This window comes from Symphodus melops (assembly GCF_947650265.1).
Source record: "Symphodus melops genome assembly, chromosome: 16".
Classification (NCBI taxonomy): Eukaryota; Metazoa; Chordata; class Actinopteri; order Labriformes; family Labridae; genus Symphodus; species Symphodus melops.
Window position 1 is genome coordinate 1,441,983 of NC_136706.1, and position 16,768 is coordinate 1,458,750.

The window sequence follows — 16,768 nt, forward strand, 5'->3', positions numbered from 1 at the left end:
ATGTATATAGATGCATAAAGAAGAACTTTAAGTGTTTGAATCTCCTGAGAAAACTTCTCAAACGGCTCTTAATCCACTTTGCAGGGAGCCGTTTATAGCCAACTTTTAAGGTCGCCAAAAGCAATGGACTCAAAACGGTCTCGTTTTGAGGAACTTGGACATTTTGACGAGCTTCGTTTACCTAAATGCTTTGCAGTTTTATAGACTATAAATCAGACATTCATTATGCATTAAAATAATCTGCAGGTTTATGAATTAATTACAGAATCAACTGCGGTTAAAAGGCTCCAAACTGCAAAATGCGACATAGGAAAAGCTGGGGTAACAGAATGTTTGAACTGGCTGAATTTGTTTCTGGTGAAGTTAAATCAAAGGGTGTAAAGTGTGAAAGAGGGAAAAGGGCACTCAGTACTCCAGGAGCCTTTTATTATCCGATTACTGAATCAAATCGTCCCCTCTCCTCTTACTTTTCGAAGTCCTAATAACAACAGCGGGCTGGATGAGGAAATGAACAGCCATCTGATTTCTCGTCTCAGATGGATCATCAGTCCGCAGGGCAACAAAAGGAGCATTCAAGACTCAGGTTAGAAGCATGAGGAAGATTCACACCTGACAAAAGAAAAATCAATGGAAGCTGCTGCTGGATTTCACAATCCAACACAACAGACAAGAATGAGGAATCAAGTGAGGATTTTACAGTTTCTGTTGTCATTGTATAAGAAGAGGGCAGGGCAGACACCTGAGTGAGGCCACAATAGGTGACTGCTGGTTTCACCTGTTCACACTTTATAGAAGGGGCTGATCGTGACACTTCAGGGGACCGGAGATAGAGTCAGGGGAAAACGTGGCGCATATTCAGCACAGTTAACATTCTCCTCTGTTGAAGCGACTCATGCTGGCTGGCTGCAGAGGAGGGTTTTTTTTTTGCAACCAGCTGATGGATTCCAGGTGCATGTCAGAAAAGGTCACGCACAGTGTTTCCGTGTTTCATAGTAAAGCGCGGAGTCTGACGCGGCGTTGCGCAACGCGGACGCATACGCTCAGCGCGGAGTGTTTCCACATGGCTTCAAGAGGCACACACACACACACACAACTTTTTTGTTTTTAAATAAAAGTTTGTATATAGAGACAAGTGTCCTTGTCTTGGCCTGCGCTCCCTGCCTGCTTGTCTCACTAATCACCTGGGACAGGTTCTTGGAAAATAGATTACCTGGCTGTTCAAAGCCACGGTGGTGCGGCAGCAGTGGCTAATCCAGGGAAGGGTGGTTACTGCTGCACGAATGACTGAAGGCATTTCTGAACTCGCTTTCAGTACATATAACCAAACATACAGTTTGCACAAGTGGTTAACTAAAGCAAGCAGAGGAGTCGAAAAGTTGACTTTACGCACAAGGAAGTCTGCACCGAGTGTGAAAAACTCACCTGATGCCCAATATACACTTCCAACTTGAACACGTCAACTAGACGGGAAATGCCCTCCTGCAGGCGAAAGTTCACACTGCTGAGAGCTGTTAACAAGGAAAGAGGAGAGATCTCACACTTACTTGGACTTCTCGGAACTCATGGTGAGCAGTTAGGTCTGATCAATCCTTCTGCTCTCTCTCTTATTATAGTCTCTGATTACAGATGTTCTCCTTCTCGAACTGTCCGCGCTTTTCCAAGGGTCCAAAAAAAAAAAAAAGGAGTGAAAGAAAAAGTATTAAAGAGCCGGAGCTGTCTCGCTGGAATGACTTGTTTCCGCCCTGTAAATCAAACACACGCTCCTCATATCGCGCTGAGCTCGCTCAGGTCGTGACTCGGTGACATGGTGAAGATACGAGTCTTTTTTTTTTTTTTTTTTTTTGTGGTGTGTTTCGCTTGAAGCGTGCAGAGAGACTCTGAGAGCGCAGCGTGTCTTTTCCATATTTAAAGTGCCATCCCTCCTCCTGAGTGACGACACGGGGGGGAGGGGGAGGGGGGGGGTCACAAAGTTGTGCTCTTGGGTGGCGCAGCACACTTCAACCTCACTCATGCCTTCTTTATTGTCCACTTTTTTTTTATTCTCAGAGAAATAAAGACATCTCTCCTCTGGATTTATAGACTTAGAAATAGTGCGTTGCTTCTCTGTGATTGGACAGATTTTCAGCAGCTTGGACTTCATGTTCAGTCTTTATTTATTTTTTTATGAATGATTGCAAAAGCCTGCGTACATTTTAGACCTTTGTCACAAAAACATTTAAATATTAACTTTGATTAAGTGTAGCTCCAGTGTGTGGTCTGCATCAGGCTGCTTCACCGTGATGCTCCAACCTCCTCCTCACCTGTTGGCCTTTACAGCGCGTGCAATTATAACAGGAGCTTATGATAACACTTCTTTTATTGCAGCTATTTCAGAGCGTTTGAATCAAGTCCAACAGGTAAATGAGCTCAGCAGTCCGGAATAGCTGAGTGGCTCGGGTTGTGGAGACTGGCGACCTCTTGTGGACGAGATAAGTAACGCAGTCTAAACTGATGAGGGATCGTTGAAGATGCACCTGGTGTGATTTAGAGCCAAAATATCATGACTTCTTCCTCTTTTTTTATTCTCACAGTGAGATGTGATTGGTTGTTTCTAAATCCGGTAGCGTAGGGTTATTTAAGGTCATATACAGTTTATTCCTGATATGCATACAGGGCTCGTTCTCTGTGCCACTCCTAAAGATCCCAAACTGGATGACACTCGGTTTCTGTATTTCCTGTTTGGAGCCGTCATGTTTACTTCCTCTGCTTGTCCACCGTTTGATTTGCACATCTTTATTTCAGAAATAGAGATTTGTGATGTAGCATTAGAGGGATCCTGCGTACCACCAGCGGGACTCTCACCACAGTTTGAGAAACAAACGCTTGACAGAATTAAATCTCAACCAACAGCTATGAAAAGATGTTCAAGTTTATTGTCATTTATACATCCCAAGTTGACACATATTCATTTTGCACGAATCATAAATAGATAAAAGATGTGAGAAAACAACAAAAGTTAAAAAATACAAAATCATTTGATAAAAAAACAAACGTCACGCTTGCGACTCTTTTTTCCTTATTAATACTCTGATTCTTCCTCCTCCATCACAACGTGCTCAAGAACTCCTTCACCTGAAACAGAAGAAGAAGAACCGTTAGCGCCGATGGGCTAAATCTCCTTCAGTCCAGCCTCGGAGGACATTTATGCAGAGCGGATTCGTTTCCTACTAATGGCTTTTGAACAGGATGGAAATCTCTAGAAGGTTCCCTGTGTTTACTGTCAACATGAAACTGCAACAGAAGCAGTCCTTCAGGCCGGATTTCCATCAGTGAAACCAGCATGTGTATTAGCATCAGGACGCTCCCCCCCCCCCTGAATAAACACGTCTTAAAGACTTTATCTGCACCTTGTAGTCCTTCAAATTCTCACTCTGCTCGTGCAAAAATATTCGAGTTAAAAAAAAAAAAAGTGTCTGTATGTAACACAGTGTCACTCACCTTCTCGATCATGTCGGCGCTCTTCGTGTCGCTCACTTTAAAGTCTTCACTCACGTCTATGGTCAGGACGGGGACGTTCCTGAGGTACTCAAAGTCCATGCTGCAGGGGACAGAGGGGGGGGGGACACGGTTAGATTTTTGAACTAGAATTGAGACGAGCTCATTTCCAGCCTGGTGCTTTTCTTTAACAGTGATGGAGCTGACATCTCTCGAGGGCCTGAAACGGTTCGCACCGCCGCCCGAGTCTTTTTCTAACGCCAACAAACATGTCTGCTGTCTGAGCCCGTGTGGACCTACGTCATGTTTTTATGCTGCAGCCAGCTCTCGTGTTTAAAATGCAGCTTCTCCAGATACTCCAGAGGAATGTCCTGCTCTTCTTCTCTGCCTCTCAGGTGCAGACGCTCCAAACATTTCTGCACACAAAAAAAAAACACCATCTGAATTATTAAAGGAAGTGCAGCGGAGGAGTGTTCAGGTGTGATTGCGTCACTCGGTGGAGGAGGCGGCGGCGTACCTCCGGTGACGCTCTCAGGTACACGATACCGTCCAGCTCAATGTTCTTGCCAAACTGGTTGTGCAGCCAGCCGTGCCAGTCCTGGTAGATGGACCATTCTGTCTCGCTCAGACACTCGCTCTCGTAGAGGTTCGCTGCAAAGATGTACCTGAGACACGACCAATCAAAACACAGACGATGCATATTCACATTAATTTATAAAAAGAGTGCATCCTGACATCCTTAAACTGAGGAAGATATTTTTACTCATTTCATTTCAAACCTATTTTAAAGTTTGTTTTAAGTCATATTGAGAAATGAGTGGCTACCTGTCGCTGTATATGGAGCGCTCGAAGAACTGCACGGGGTTCTCGGCCTCTCGGAGCTTCCCGTTGGCCGAGCGGATCTGAGCGCGCACTCGGCTGATGCAGGCGTAGCTCTGGAAGGTGTAGGCCCACCTCTCGGGCTTCTCGTACATCTTCTGCAGAATGTTCCCGCCGCTCCTCTGAGACGTGGTCAGCTCCTGTTCGATATTTAAAAAAAAAAATTAAAAAAAACACCCAGCCCGTTAATTATCTGTTAACCCTGCAGAAGAAGAGCATAACTGTAATGATGCTCACAGCCAGTAGAGGGCGCTTCATCAAACTGCTGTATTTTCCATAATCTGAAGGTTGCAGTGTTGCAGCAGAGCAGGCGTGGTGGTTGCACATACCTCACACACACACACACACTGATAACAGGCCTGTGCTATCACTTTACACAGCTCTAAAGACTAACACACATCTCCATGATGAGTCAGCTGGTTGAATTTCTGGCTGCTCCGTTCAGCTTCCTGCCGAGTGAGAGTGCTCGCCTCAGCACTTCTCAGAAGACTGGAATAAATCTCTGAAGATTAGAATCTGGGGTTTTTACATAAATCAATTACGTTTAAAACCTCGACCCTTAAACAGGTCATGGTCGTGAATGCAGGCCGGCACTTTAACGTGCTGCTGACTGATTACAGACAGGATACTTGAAGCTCCTGAAAATGAGCCGGCGCAGAGGGCGAGGTCGAAGGGTGAGTCTGCAGTTGTGTGGGAGGTCGGACCCGGGACATTTCTCCTCATGAAGATGGCATGTTCATCTGTCCAGTGAGACCATCTGTTGCTCTGGGTGGAGACCACTGGCTGCAGATATATGGACAGATAGCAGCTGCACTCTAAATACAGATGAAGACCCTCTTAGTTACCCTAACATGAGCATGTTAACCCAGGGGATCATGTTCCTCATGCATACTTGATTTATTGTTTCGCAAGCTAAGATGCAGAATATGATCCCTGTCTTCTCTCACCTTACATCGGTTTTTTTTTTTTTTGGTGCAGTTTTCTGCAAGCATCTGTGAGCATGTATGAATATAAAGCTCCCTGCATCCACTGAGGAGCATTCATTGTGAATGCACAAGTAGAGTGAAGTGTGTTTTTACCTCAAAGTCACTGCCTTTTGTTTGCACATTGCACCATCTTGCGACCGGCTCCGGTACCACCTCCCAGTCCGAGCTCTGCTGCTCCAGGAGGCGCACAAAGGTGGATTTACCTGCAGCTGAAACACAAAGCATCGCCTGTTAATCAATGACACCTGGGGGGGAAAAACTATATCTACACTGTGTCATCTGAATGCGTTTGTAGATGTAGTTTAGTAGATGCAATGGGAGCACAAAAAGGCGGTAAAGTCTTGATGTTAAATGAGCTTACATGTTGTTATTGCAGTGAAACGTCAACTAGCTCCACACTGTTAAAGAGTTAGTTTGAGAGCAACGTTTTAAGCTTGCTAGTTTTCTTTTCATTTAATGCACTCACCGATATTTCCCTCCACAGAGATCCGCTTTATCCTCTTCTCCATCGAGTCGTTCATGGACTCGTTCACTGAGTCCGGGCAGGGTCTCTTCTGAGTGGGAGACATCTTTGTTTTTCTTCAAGCCAATAAAAAAAAGAAGAAGAAGAAGACGTTTTTTCTCTTTCTTAATCAAAGTGAGAGCTGCAGCTGTGTGGATGTTGAAGGCGCCCTCCGTGTTCTTTTAAAGTTTGGCGGTAACGGATGTCAGGAGGATGGAAGCCGCGGGTTCTTGCACAGCTGGGGCTCCGCCCCCCGGAAGCAGCTGCAGCCCGCAGCCCTCCCACGTGCACCAGCAACAACATTCCCCCGTGCATGTTTTCAAGTCTGTTTGCATGTTTGTCTTTTAATAAAGAGGTGAGAAATTATAAGTCAAAATGTATGAACACGTATATTGTATAGCTGTACATTATTCTTTATACTTAATATTTAAAAAAATATTTAAAATATAATATAATATAAAATATATTTAAATACTATTTTAAATGTTGGTAATATAAGTAAATCTGTAAAACAAAACAAAAAAAAGAAATATAGGCAAATAAACTTCAGGAAAAAAATAAAATATAAATCTGATTTAGATGCATAAAAAATCTAATTCTAAATCTGATGTCACAGGTTTACTTGCACAGTAATTGCTTCTCATATTTTATTTTATTTAAGTACTTATTTTAGCCTCTTTTGTTCTCTCCTTTCACACCAAGACAAATTCCTCGTATGTGTGAATAGACTGGACAATAAAAAACGATTGTTTCTAATTTATAAGCTTCTGTGCAGACTTTTCTGCTGGTTGTGAAAAAAGCCTAAAATGAATCCTGCTGCCTCTGTGTGAGCTACGAAAGCAATCCAAACATTCAGGGAAAAGACTCATCATGTCTACACAACTGTTTTTGGATTCTTGTTACATCTGCTGGGAGGGGTAGGTGTCAGACGATGTGAGGTAAAGTGCCATAAAAAAGTCAATATTGGAATAAAGAAGGAAACCAGAGCGTTAAACTTTGGCTCCCATAATGAAGACACACTTCATTCAAAGAGTCAAGACCACCTTTATTTGCCTTGTAAACAGCATAAATCAATTCAGTAGCATTGAAAACCCCCTACCAAGCCATTATGTACAAACATTTCATCAATTCTCACAGCAGAAGAGGAAAAACCTGGAGGCAAAAAAAAAGCCTATGTTACGGGCATTTCATGACGATAAGATGCTTTTCAGGATGACCCATTTATTTATTACATTTTCAAATATCTGGTGAGCAGTAACATTCAGAAGAGTTGGCTAAGGAAGAAGAGGGGGGGAGAGGAAGTACTCAACATTTAAAACAAACTATACTTTTAATTTCTCAAATAAGAGGGAGGGGGGAAAAGCAGCCTCGAAAAAGACTCGATGCATTCTTCAAACCGGAAAAAAATTCCACTCCATGCGCGCTGGAAATCACTCTCAAGCCTTCAGTATTTACATGTGTGCGTTCAAAGTTTGACACCGCGCCGACAAACTTCAGATAACAAGACGTATAAAATCTATCGATCCTGAAAGAGAAGCGTTTTCTATTCTTATCATACACCGAAGAGATACCAAAGTACGAGCCAAAACGGGGTAAACTTTTAGTGTCGTGTCAATCATTGCATAGTAAACTACACTTTGAGGTCAGGGGGAGAGGGAGGGGCCATGCATCTGCTCACGTCGTACAAAAGAAAAAGAAAATAAAAAAGCAAGAAGCAGAAGAGAAATCGCGTACGCCTCGTAGCCAATCGCAGCGGAAGTTAAGCAATTCGACATTCATTTTTGGGGGGTTAAATGCGACGGAGGGAACGTACCGGCTTCTCACAAAGCACAAGCCAACGCAGAGTTAAACATTCAAGGCGGGCGGGCGAGCAAGCGAGCAAGAGAGAGAGAGGGGTCAGGGAAAAAAAAAAAAACATTGTTCAAAGTGCTTTATGGCTTGTGAGATAAACGAGGGATGCAGCACACTCCAATTCAAAATGCTTGTTACTTTTTAAAAACGCGCGGCTCGACTCAGCGGACATTAATATTTACAATTTAGTTTTTAGATCCCTTGAAGACTCGTCCTAAAAAAACTTAAAAGTCTCTACTTAAAAGATTTGGAGGGAAAGCTAGCACACGGGAAAACGTCGCTAGAAAACTCTAATTAACGTCCGTGCGACTCGTGTGACAAACATCCTGGAGCCTCGCTTCTACGTCCGACACGTTCATCGATCAGAAATCTGCACAGGACACTTCGCCGAGAGAACGTCGTCTTCAAACTAAGACAAAGAGAAGATCCACAAACTAAAGAGGGGAGGCGGGATGTCTTGATGTGTTGTTATAGGGCGTTTAACGAGCCATGCTAGGCACTTAGGATTATTCTGTGTTTGAAAGATGTGGGCGATAAGACGGCGTCCCGGCTCCTTTGATATCGATTAACGGTGAGCGGTTCTGTTCTCACCTCAACGCTAAAAAGGAAAGCCCTCCTCGTTACGACCCGCCCCCCGTGGGTGAGTCTGAAAATCCAATGAGAGCAGGAAGAAGAAGAAAAAAAAAAGCGTAGTGTTGCCAGAAATCCAGGAGAGAAGAAGAACGTGTGTGTGGGAGGATAGAAAACTAAAGGATGTAAGCCATGAGTGAATCTGTCCGTAAAGCTAAAACTACTCTCTCTGTTAGGTTCATCTGTGGATCCGTTATTACGAGTCTAATCCCTGATTGCATTAGTCCTGGTGCCTTAAACCTATCAAGACCCTTTCCTTCTTCCTGGCCTTGTTAAAAACATTTCCCCAAATGGAAATATAGTATATACTGCATACATACAGCCAGGGTGGGAGGGGGGGGAGGGGGAGGGGGAAAGGGGTATCTGTGCAAAAAACTAGATGACCAATAAAATAAGGGTTCCATCGATGTTTATCTGTCCTTGGTTGTCAGTTTTTCAATCAGCTCCTGAAGCGGGACGAGCTCTTTCCTGTCGATGAGGTTGAACTCCTGAAGACAAGGACAAAGGACACGGAGTGAATATCTGAATATGTCGGGTGTTTGTACACATGTCGGGGGGGGTTAGCTGCTGGTATGAAATGTTCAGAGACGGGATTACTCCGTCCACCCGTTACGCCTCCACGACGTTCACCGTGACTTTCTTTTCTTTAATTATAAATTGTTGCAAACAAATGTCTCTCCTCTAAAGTTAATTTCTTTTCTCTGAATGTTCGACTCTTTTTTTTAAATCGCCAGCAGCTAAAAGGATTGTGTAAATGTGGGAGATTCTCTACCTGAACGAAAAAGATAAAGTGTTTGAAGGACGTGTTGAGGTGGGCCTCCTCCTGCAGCTGCATGACTGAGTCAAAGTGCTGGTGGTAGATGTGAGCGTAGACCCTGAAGAGGCGCTTCAGGATCGTCTTTGCCACCGACATGAAGTTTCGCTTGAAGGGGACACCTTAAAAAAAAACAAGAGAGCAGAAAAACAAACGCAGTTAAAAACAATAATAAAAAAACCTTCCAGGAACAAGTCAACGCTCAACAGGACACGGTTGGAGCAGCCGTTAGCTTCCGTGTCCTGAGAGAGTTCCCATCATGTTTACCACCTTCCCAGTTTGATGCTCAAGAGAGCACAGCTGCTGCTTGTGGACGACGTTCACGTCAACGTTTTAAAAATAAATAAAGGCAACGCAAACAAGTCTGTTTGGCAGCTGCGTGTTATTCACTATCCACTGTCCTATCTTTCAAGATAAAAGGCATAAAACAACCAAAACCAAACATAGTAAAATAAATAAAATAAATAAAGGCAATGCACAAAAATCCCAATCAGAGCTCATATGAAGCAGAAACCATCATCATGAAACTTGTTTCTTTATTTATAATCTGTATTTTTTTTCTGTTATTTTTATAACATAAGTTTTTATATATTGACAATGTTTTGCATAATTAGGGGCGTGGCTTATTTGAATGACAGGTTGGCGAGTTGTCAGACTCTTTGCCTGTTTTTTTCAAATTAGCCGGAGGTTAGTTGGAGAGAGCGTTTCCAATATGGCAAAAAAAACAAAGCAAACAAACAAACAAAACAAAAACACTATTTTAGGGATTCAGAACACCTTTTCAAACATCACTACGTCCATGTTTTATACGGTCCACGCTACGGACAGGTCAGATAGAGATTCATGATCGTCTGATGATTATATCTCCATGTTTGATCAGTTTTCCTGACAGTGAATCCTTTTAAAAACATTCAGCCTTGGGCAAACATGAAGGGACCCTTAAGATTAAGAATGAACGACTGAAATGAAAAAAAAAAAAAAAAAAAAAAAAGTAGCCGAAAAAACTCATCCGATAAATCTCTCAAACTGTGCACGACTTCTCTCTCTCCATTAGAACTGTTCATCCCAACAAGTGTGAAAAAAAAAAAAAAGCAAATGAAGGCAGCAGCAGCAGCTCCAGCGCCTTCTCTGGATCTGAAATGTCTCAACATGCAGGCCACGGCACGATTTCAGGGAAGTGCAAACACTCTCGACTGTTCTCCATGGTAACACTGTTTTTCATCCCGAGTTAGAAAGGTGTGAAGTTGTTCCAAGAGAGCTGCTGCTGCTCTCTGCACCCTCCAGGTCCAGACGACAGACGCTTTTTACATCCTACACAGTTTGTCACACTCCAGGACAATCTTCTCGATCATCCCATGAGCACGCACAAACTACAAGACGTGAAATTAACGGCACATCAGGGGGGGGCTTCTCTGGACGTAAACCTGCACGTTGGACTGAGCCGAGAACTTCAGTCTGTGTTTTGACTGTTGAAGCGTTTTCTTCCCGTCGGACGAGACAGCCAGTCATAATTTCCACTTTGTGTTTAATCTGCATTGAAATTAGACGGCAGGAACGTCCCGGATTAAAGGACACGCTGTCGTGGGGTTTTTTTCGATTGCTTTTTGAAGACAGAAAATGAGTCCTTTTATTGCAGCTGCTCCATGAACAGACACTCTCTCCTGGGGCACCTTAAGCCCTTTGCTTCTCCCAACATTTTACTGTCTCTCAATAGAGGTCAAAAAGGCCCCCAAAAAAAGAAAAAGACACCCCTCCCTTCAGTCATTGGCTGCTTCCATGGAGATGTACCGAGGCACCAAGGAGACGAGTATTTGAGCTGGCTGCCTTCCAGCTCTATAAGGGCAGCACAAGCCTCTGCTGGTTAGGAGGCTGAGCTCTGTGCTGACATGTATGCAAATGCCAACTCTATTTTTTTTTCTTTTTAAATGAGAGAATTCCTGATACTATCATGTGGAAGTGTTTGTAGGAACATGTAACTACTGGTTCTGCAAACAGACAAAGACATGTGCTCCCCCCCCCCCCCCGAAGGCTTCGCTAATAATACGCATATTTCTCTTTCCACCCGACGCAAACCTCACTTCACATTTCAAGCTCAAAATACGTCCACAAGTTGATTTACATTTGATCAGTTTTAACTTCCATTCACTTTGCATGGCAGTTTTACTTCCCATGAAGCCAAAAGGTAAAAGACACACAAGTCACCGCTGCAAGCGGAGGAAGAATTTGAAATGTCATCGACACATAAATTAAAAAAAAGAGAGAGAAAATGAGGTGAGACGTAACGGACACAGCACGTACCGATCTTGGAAGGGAAAAGGGTCTCGTCATCCAGCTGGTCCTGCACCCAGGTCATGAGGTAATCGATGTACTTGGGAGCAGAGCACTTGATGGGCTTCTTGATGTTGGTGCCATCGGCCCAGTGGTACTCGTACCTGCAGGCGAAACAAACACCGAGCGTTAAGAGTCCTCAGGGTCGATGCCTTTATGGCTACAAACGTTTCTTTAGACGGGCCCGACATTTTGCTCACCGGCCAACGAGGCTTCCAACAATCACGAGCCACTCAGCACTTCTTAACTAGCCACAATGTTGAAGTTGGGAAATAACATTGCATATGATTCACAGCCAAATCTCGACTTGACTTCCACTTTTGGTTGACCAGTTTTTAATTTTGTCTCCTTTTGAGTTTCATCACCAGGTTTTTTTCTCTCGTGCGTCGTCTGTTCCACCACTTATGGGCTTTAGCTCCTCCCCTTTCACGTCTTAACAGGAAGTACAGGGAGTCCCCTTGCATGCTAGCACAAGGCTTCAGGAATGGAGCAATGAGCAAAGACTGTACGCAGGTCGTGCTCACATTACAGTTAGATTTATTTTGGATGATTGGCTCGTGGGAGTGATTAAGAGAGAAGAATCTGGTGGCTTTGAAAAAAAACAGCAGTTTATATGATTAAAAATGTACTTTAAGGCCCTTACTGTAATTCTGGCAAACAGTCTTAATAACAATCAGAGCCCACTGGTGGCTAACAGAAGCTTCTCGTGGATGTACTTTGATCAGGGGGGGTTTGCCAAGAGTAGATTAAGTCTGTTTGGCAGCTGCGATCCTTTTGTTCATTTAGACTCCAAACATCTAAAAATAGGGATAATCGCTACAAACACCGGAATTTTCTTTTCAATGTTGGGATACTTTGAATCTAAATCTCATGAGCTCTGTTTATCTTGAGCCATAATTTGAAGTGAAACATTCACTGAGAAGCGAATGAGCCCAGCAGCAGGGGGGGGCAACGACCCCCCTGATGGATTGTGATGTACTTACTTGGGACCGGCAGACATGACTGGACAGCTCTCCTCTGTGCAGAAATCTGTGATGGTGCCGTACAGCATGTTGATCTGGTTAAAGAAATCCACAGCTGTGGAGAAGAAGCAAAACAACAAACATTCAAAAACAAAGAGAAAATACCATCTGTGCCAACGGAAATATCTGGCATCAACTTTCCCCCCACTTCACTGCCCAGTTCCCACTAACAGACCAGGACACACTCCACTTATCTGCAAATTGAGTTATCACTCATTTCGGAGGGCTTACAGCCAAGTTTTGCCTCCATGATGAGTTATCGTGGCTGTTTCATTGGCTGCAGACGCAGAGAAGAAAATCCTTTTTTTTTTTTTTTTTGGGTCCAAAACATTTGTGATGATAAAGTGAGACGTTCTGAATACAGTGTTGTTTTTAGTTGTCTTTAAGCCCTTTCACACACTGTGCACGTGTGAGCTGTAAGGACTTCATGTTGATTTTTTTTTTTTTTTTTTACTCCCCACCCCCGGAATCCCACTGTGACATCACAAGGAGAGCACAGCTGAAACGGAGCGTTTTCCCCTCTGTGCTGTCAGACTTCTGCAGACCACAAACAAACGACTGGATGCATTTATTTCACACTGTGTGCATCTGTAGACACTCCGGTTACCAACATTAATATTTCTAAAAAACACTATCAAAGTAGATTTTTCTGAATACGTCGCCTTTAAAATGTATAAAAACTTTAACGGACTCAAAGTGTAGAACGAAGCTTTGCTCAGTCACTGCACATCCGAACCTTTAAGGACACTCTCCACTTCAGAGGACATTAAAGCCTTTTACTGAGCGGCCATTTGTCTTCATTCAGAGGGAGGCAAACAAGGCTCCAGCAGCACAGTCAATAAGCTCTATTTAACATTCACGGAGGGGCTTTTTTCTCCAGTATGAATGGACGCAGCCTTGAGAGGGGACGCCAAAATCTTACACCCTGATGTTCTTACCTTGGTGTGATTTTTGAATCAAGTGGGAATAAAAAGTGAGTGATTTGTAAGTGTAAAAGGCGAGGTAAGGTGAGGTTAGCCTAGCAGGAATCTAAAGCTAGGAGGGTGTGTAGTAGTAGTAGGAAGGGGGAGTGGGAGGAAGGTAAAATTGGAGCTTACTGTTGACAGCAACCCATTCATTCAAGTCTTCGCCCTCGGGCAGCATGACAGCCATGCGCAGGTTTCCACTCCCCAGCGTCGCCTCCGCGTGTTTCAACAGCTCGTACTGATGAGAACCCTCCGGGATGTTCTTCTTGGGCTTGAACGTCCGGGCCGCACGGTTTTTTGAACTGTGAGTCATGTTTTCAAAAGAGGAAGACAGGACAGATGACAAATAAGGACGATCAGTCAGACGGGATGATGACAAATCCCGCAGTCTCTCGTAATTCAACTGACTTTTTTTTTTTCCTAGAACAGGACAGACTCTCTGGTTTTTTTGAAAAAACAAGCTGACAAAAGAGCCGAGCTCTCGGTGAGCTGATGGGTTTGGTTGGAATCAGAACACTGGGTCTCTCTGTGCCTTTTAATGAGGCCGTTTGGAGAGGTGCTGTACACAATGCCACGCCACCCCATTAAACAGGAATTTCAGAGGGAGGCATCACGACATGCTCCTCGTATCTGTCCTCTTTTAACGTCTGCAGAACCCAATTCACAAATCAGTCCAAATACAGCAGAGTTCTCATGTTAGCAGACGTGTAAACTTCAACGTAAATAAAAAAATTCTGAGACCTATTTTGACACCACTAGAAAAAAACTGAAGATAGGAACCACGTGAGTTCATTTCCTGTTTATCAAAAGTCTAAACTCCTGCACTCTTTCTATATTGCACACACACTTTAGCAGCTATGTTTTAATATCCCAATTTCTCTCCGATGCAAACGTCTTAGGATTGAGTTGTTCTGGGAATCAGAGATCCTTTATTAATTCCCGAGGGGGGAAAACTTGGTCGTTTCAGAAGCTCTCAAACACGGCCATCCTGCGATCTCAGGCGCCGCTGCTCGGTCGCAGGATCGTTTGATTAAAAATAAAATCAATAATCCTTTGAGTGGCGAAAACGATGTGCTTCACCTGCAGCTTCCTTCGGATCGCCCTGCGTGACGTCACATGACCTATCATCACGTTTAACACGATTCTGGGTCACAGCCTCAAACCAACACTAACTCATTTGGATGTAACACCCGTGTGGATGTGAGGAAGCCGAACCGCTCAGAACAAACTGAGAAATTACTGATTTATTTTTACAACATGAAGTAATGTTTGAGAGCCGATTCTGATTTGTAGTTGCTTAAAGCGTCGGTACTTTACTCGGCTGTGTCGTTTTAAAAACGGGGAGGGAGACGTTTTCAGTTTTGGTGGCAGAACAGACAGTCAAATGTTCTCCTCCAGCTTCTAATCAACTTAGCATTAAACCATTAAAGCGTCAGCTGTGGATAATCACATGAAGACAGTGAGGAGGCTTTCTTTAGATTCTACTGCTGTGAAGATCAAGAGAGAAGTTTAAATATGTTGGAGAGGCCGAGAGAACCGAGCGCGTCATGAATTAAGAAGCTGAACTTTAAGAGGAGGAGAGAGTCCGTCTGGTTGTTCACTCTTTATCTTCTGCTTTATTATTTCATCGAACATTTATGTTTTTAACAGAGCGTTCAAATATGAACTTTACAATTAAACCCAAGAAAATGTCGGGTTCGGTTTTCAAACCTTTTTTGGCGCTGATGATGTAACGATTCACTCAACTCACGATACGATTCTGTCACGATTTATTTTACAAAATGAGACAGACGATGAGTGAAAGAGATTCCTTCAGGAGCTGCTAACCGGCCTGTCAGTGTGGTTTGACCTTATGTTTTCATTCTCTCAACAAGAGGAGGCGATCGGAGCGTCTCGTCGTGCTGTCCATTAAATGCTGCATCATGTTGGCTGTGAGATTTGTGTCGTTCTCCGTCGTCTAACAGTATTTGCACACGGGTGTCATCTTCTCTCCTCGTTTTATTTTCTGTCTTGAAGTCAAAATGCTTCCACACCTCCCCTTAATTTCTTAATCTTTCTCTGCAGCTGCTGACGTTTATCATATTCTTCAGGCGACGACAGAGGAAAATGAGTCTTTCTGACTAACTCTGGTATATTTACAGAAATGTGTTTTAAAACGCCTCGTCCCTGTGAAGTAAAAGAAATAAAGAAAAACTATTATTGAGATTTATTTTCCAGAGTATCGATGTGAACTTTAATCCGGACATCCCTGTGTGATCGTTTGGCATCTTGGAGCACGTTCAGGCTTTTTTCCTGTTGACAGAATATTGAGTAGAGAGGCAGAAAGGCTGGGAGGACATTCCTGCAGACACACAGAGACTTGTTTTGACTTTGTTTTTGGCCCTCAGGTTGGGAAAGTCTTGAATAGAGACTCATAGGTGTGTGTGATCAGTGTCTATGACCCTGTGTGCTTTTAACCTGTTTACAGCTGCCTTTTAATGAAAAGACTTTAAGATATTTAAGAGTTTAACACGCATATCTTTACGTTGTTCACCTGTTTTATTTGTAATCTACCTCTTAGTTTATTTCATCTGCTGTTTTTTTTTATTCTTCTCTTTGTTTTCATCATTATGTAAATGTGTTTCCTGCCTTTAGTTGAGATGTGTTGAATGCCTTGTGTGTTGCTAAAAAATGTGCTTTATAATAAATAATCTTGCCTCTCTCTCCTTCTGCTGGATTAGCTGGTAGCAACAAAGTGTTCACACCAGCAGATAGACGGATCCGCTGTATAACACCTCTCTCATTTGTTTCACTTCTTACAACACATTTATGTCGTTAATGACATGAAGGAAACGCCCAAGTTTACGTTACAATTAATTCCCCATCGATGCAGATGATAATTACTGACAATAATTTAAAAAAGAGCAGAACTAATCACATTAGACGTTCAGATGTGAATTCAGGAAGTAGTCATAGCCCGAATTATGCTAGAAGCTAGCCGCTAAACCAGAAATGAAAAAGAGAACTGTGGTGTTTTTTTGTTGTTGCTTGTTTTAAAAAAGAATTAAAAAAAACTAATATAAGCACAAATGAGACAATAATAACTCACAAAAGGAAGCTCATGTTTCCTCAGGCCGCTGAAAATAACTCTCTTTAAAAAAAAAAAAGGATGTTTAAGTCCTCTTGTTTCTTCTTCGCTTCTTCCGTTTGTAGACTTTTTCTAACCTAACAATGATAACGACTAAAATATCAGAAATAAAACAGACGTCAAAATAAGAACATATAAATGTAATTTAAAGGTAGACTGTACGCTGAGAGGCAGCAGCGTACTGTCTGTA

The 16,768-nt window shown here is 43.0% G+C and overlaps 3 protein-coding genes across 4 annotated transcripts in view; all 3 read right to left on the reverse strand.

The window, feature by feature from the left end:
• The window catches only part of LOC306837382 (electrogenic sodium bicarbonate cotransporter 1-like), a 30,856-nt gene extending 28,942 nt beyond the window's left edge, over positions 1 to 1,914 (reverse strand). For both annotated transcript variants that reach the window (XM_079365035.1, XM_079365034.1), the window contains exon 1: positions 1,545 to 1,914. In XM_079365035.1, coding sequence (XP_079221161.1) covers positions 1,545 to 1,564 — 20 coding nt within the window. In that variant the 5' untranslated portion in view covers positions 1,565 to 1,914. The remainder of the gene's footprint in view (positions 1 to 1,544) is intronic.
• A 976-nt stretch (positions 1,915 to 2,890) lies between these two features.
• On the reverse strand, positions 2,891 to 6,093 carry dck (deoxycytidine kinase). The gene is made up of 7 exons (XM_079364862.1): positions 5,806 to 6,093; positions 5,433 to 5,548; positions 4,300 to 4,493; positions 3,992 to 4,139; positions 3,775 to 3,890; positions 3,478 to 3,577; positions 2,891 to 3,111 (listed from the first exon to the last, which is right to left on the reverse strand). The coding sequence occupies exons 1-7, from the start codon at positions 5,906 to 5,908 to the stop codon at positions 3,085 to 3,087; spliced, it is 804 nt and encodes a 267-aa protein (XP_079220988.1). The 5' UTR covers positions 5,909 to 6,093; the 3' UTR covers positions 2,891 to 3,084.
• Positions 6,094 to 8,551: 2,458 nt separating this feature from the next.
• LOC306836946 (MOB kinase activator 1B-like) lies at positions 8,552 to 16,667 on the reverse strand. Its single transcript, XM_079364336.1, has 6 exons — positions 16,540 to 16,667; positions 13,584 to 13,753; positions 12,448 to 12,541; positions 11,435 to 11,568; positions 9,095 to 9,258; positions 8,552 to 8,810 (listed from the first exon to the last, which is right to left on the reverse strand). The coding sequence occupies exons 1-6, from the start codon at positions 16,551 to 16,553 to the stop codon at positions 8,733 to 8,735; spliced, it is 654 nt and encodes a 217-aa protein (XP_079220462.1). The 5' UTR covers positions 16,554 to 16,667; the 3' UTR covers positions 8,552 to 8,732.
• Positions 16,668 to 16,768: the final 101 nt, after the last annotated feature.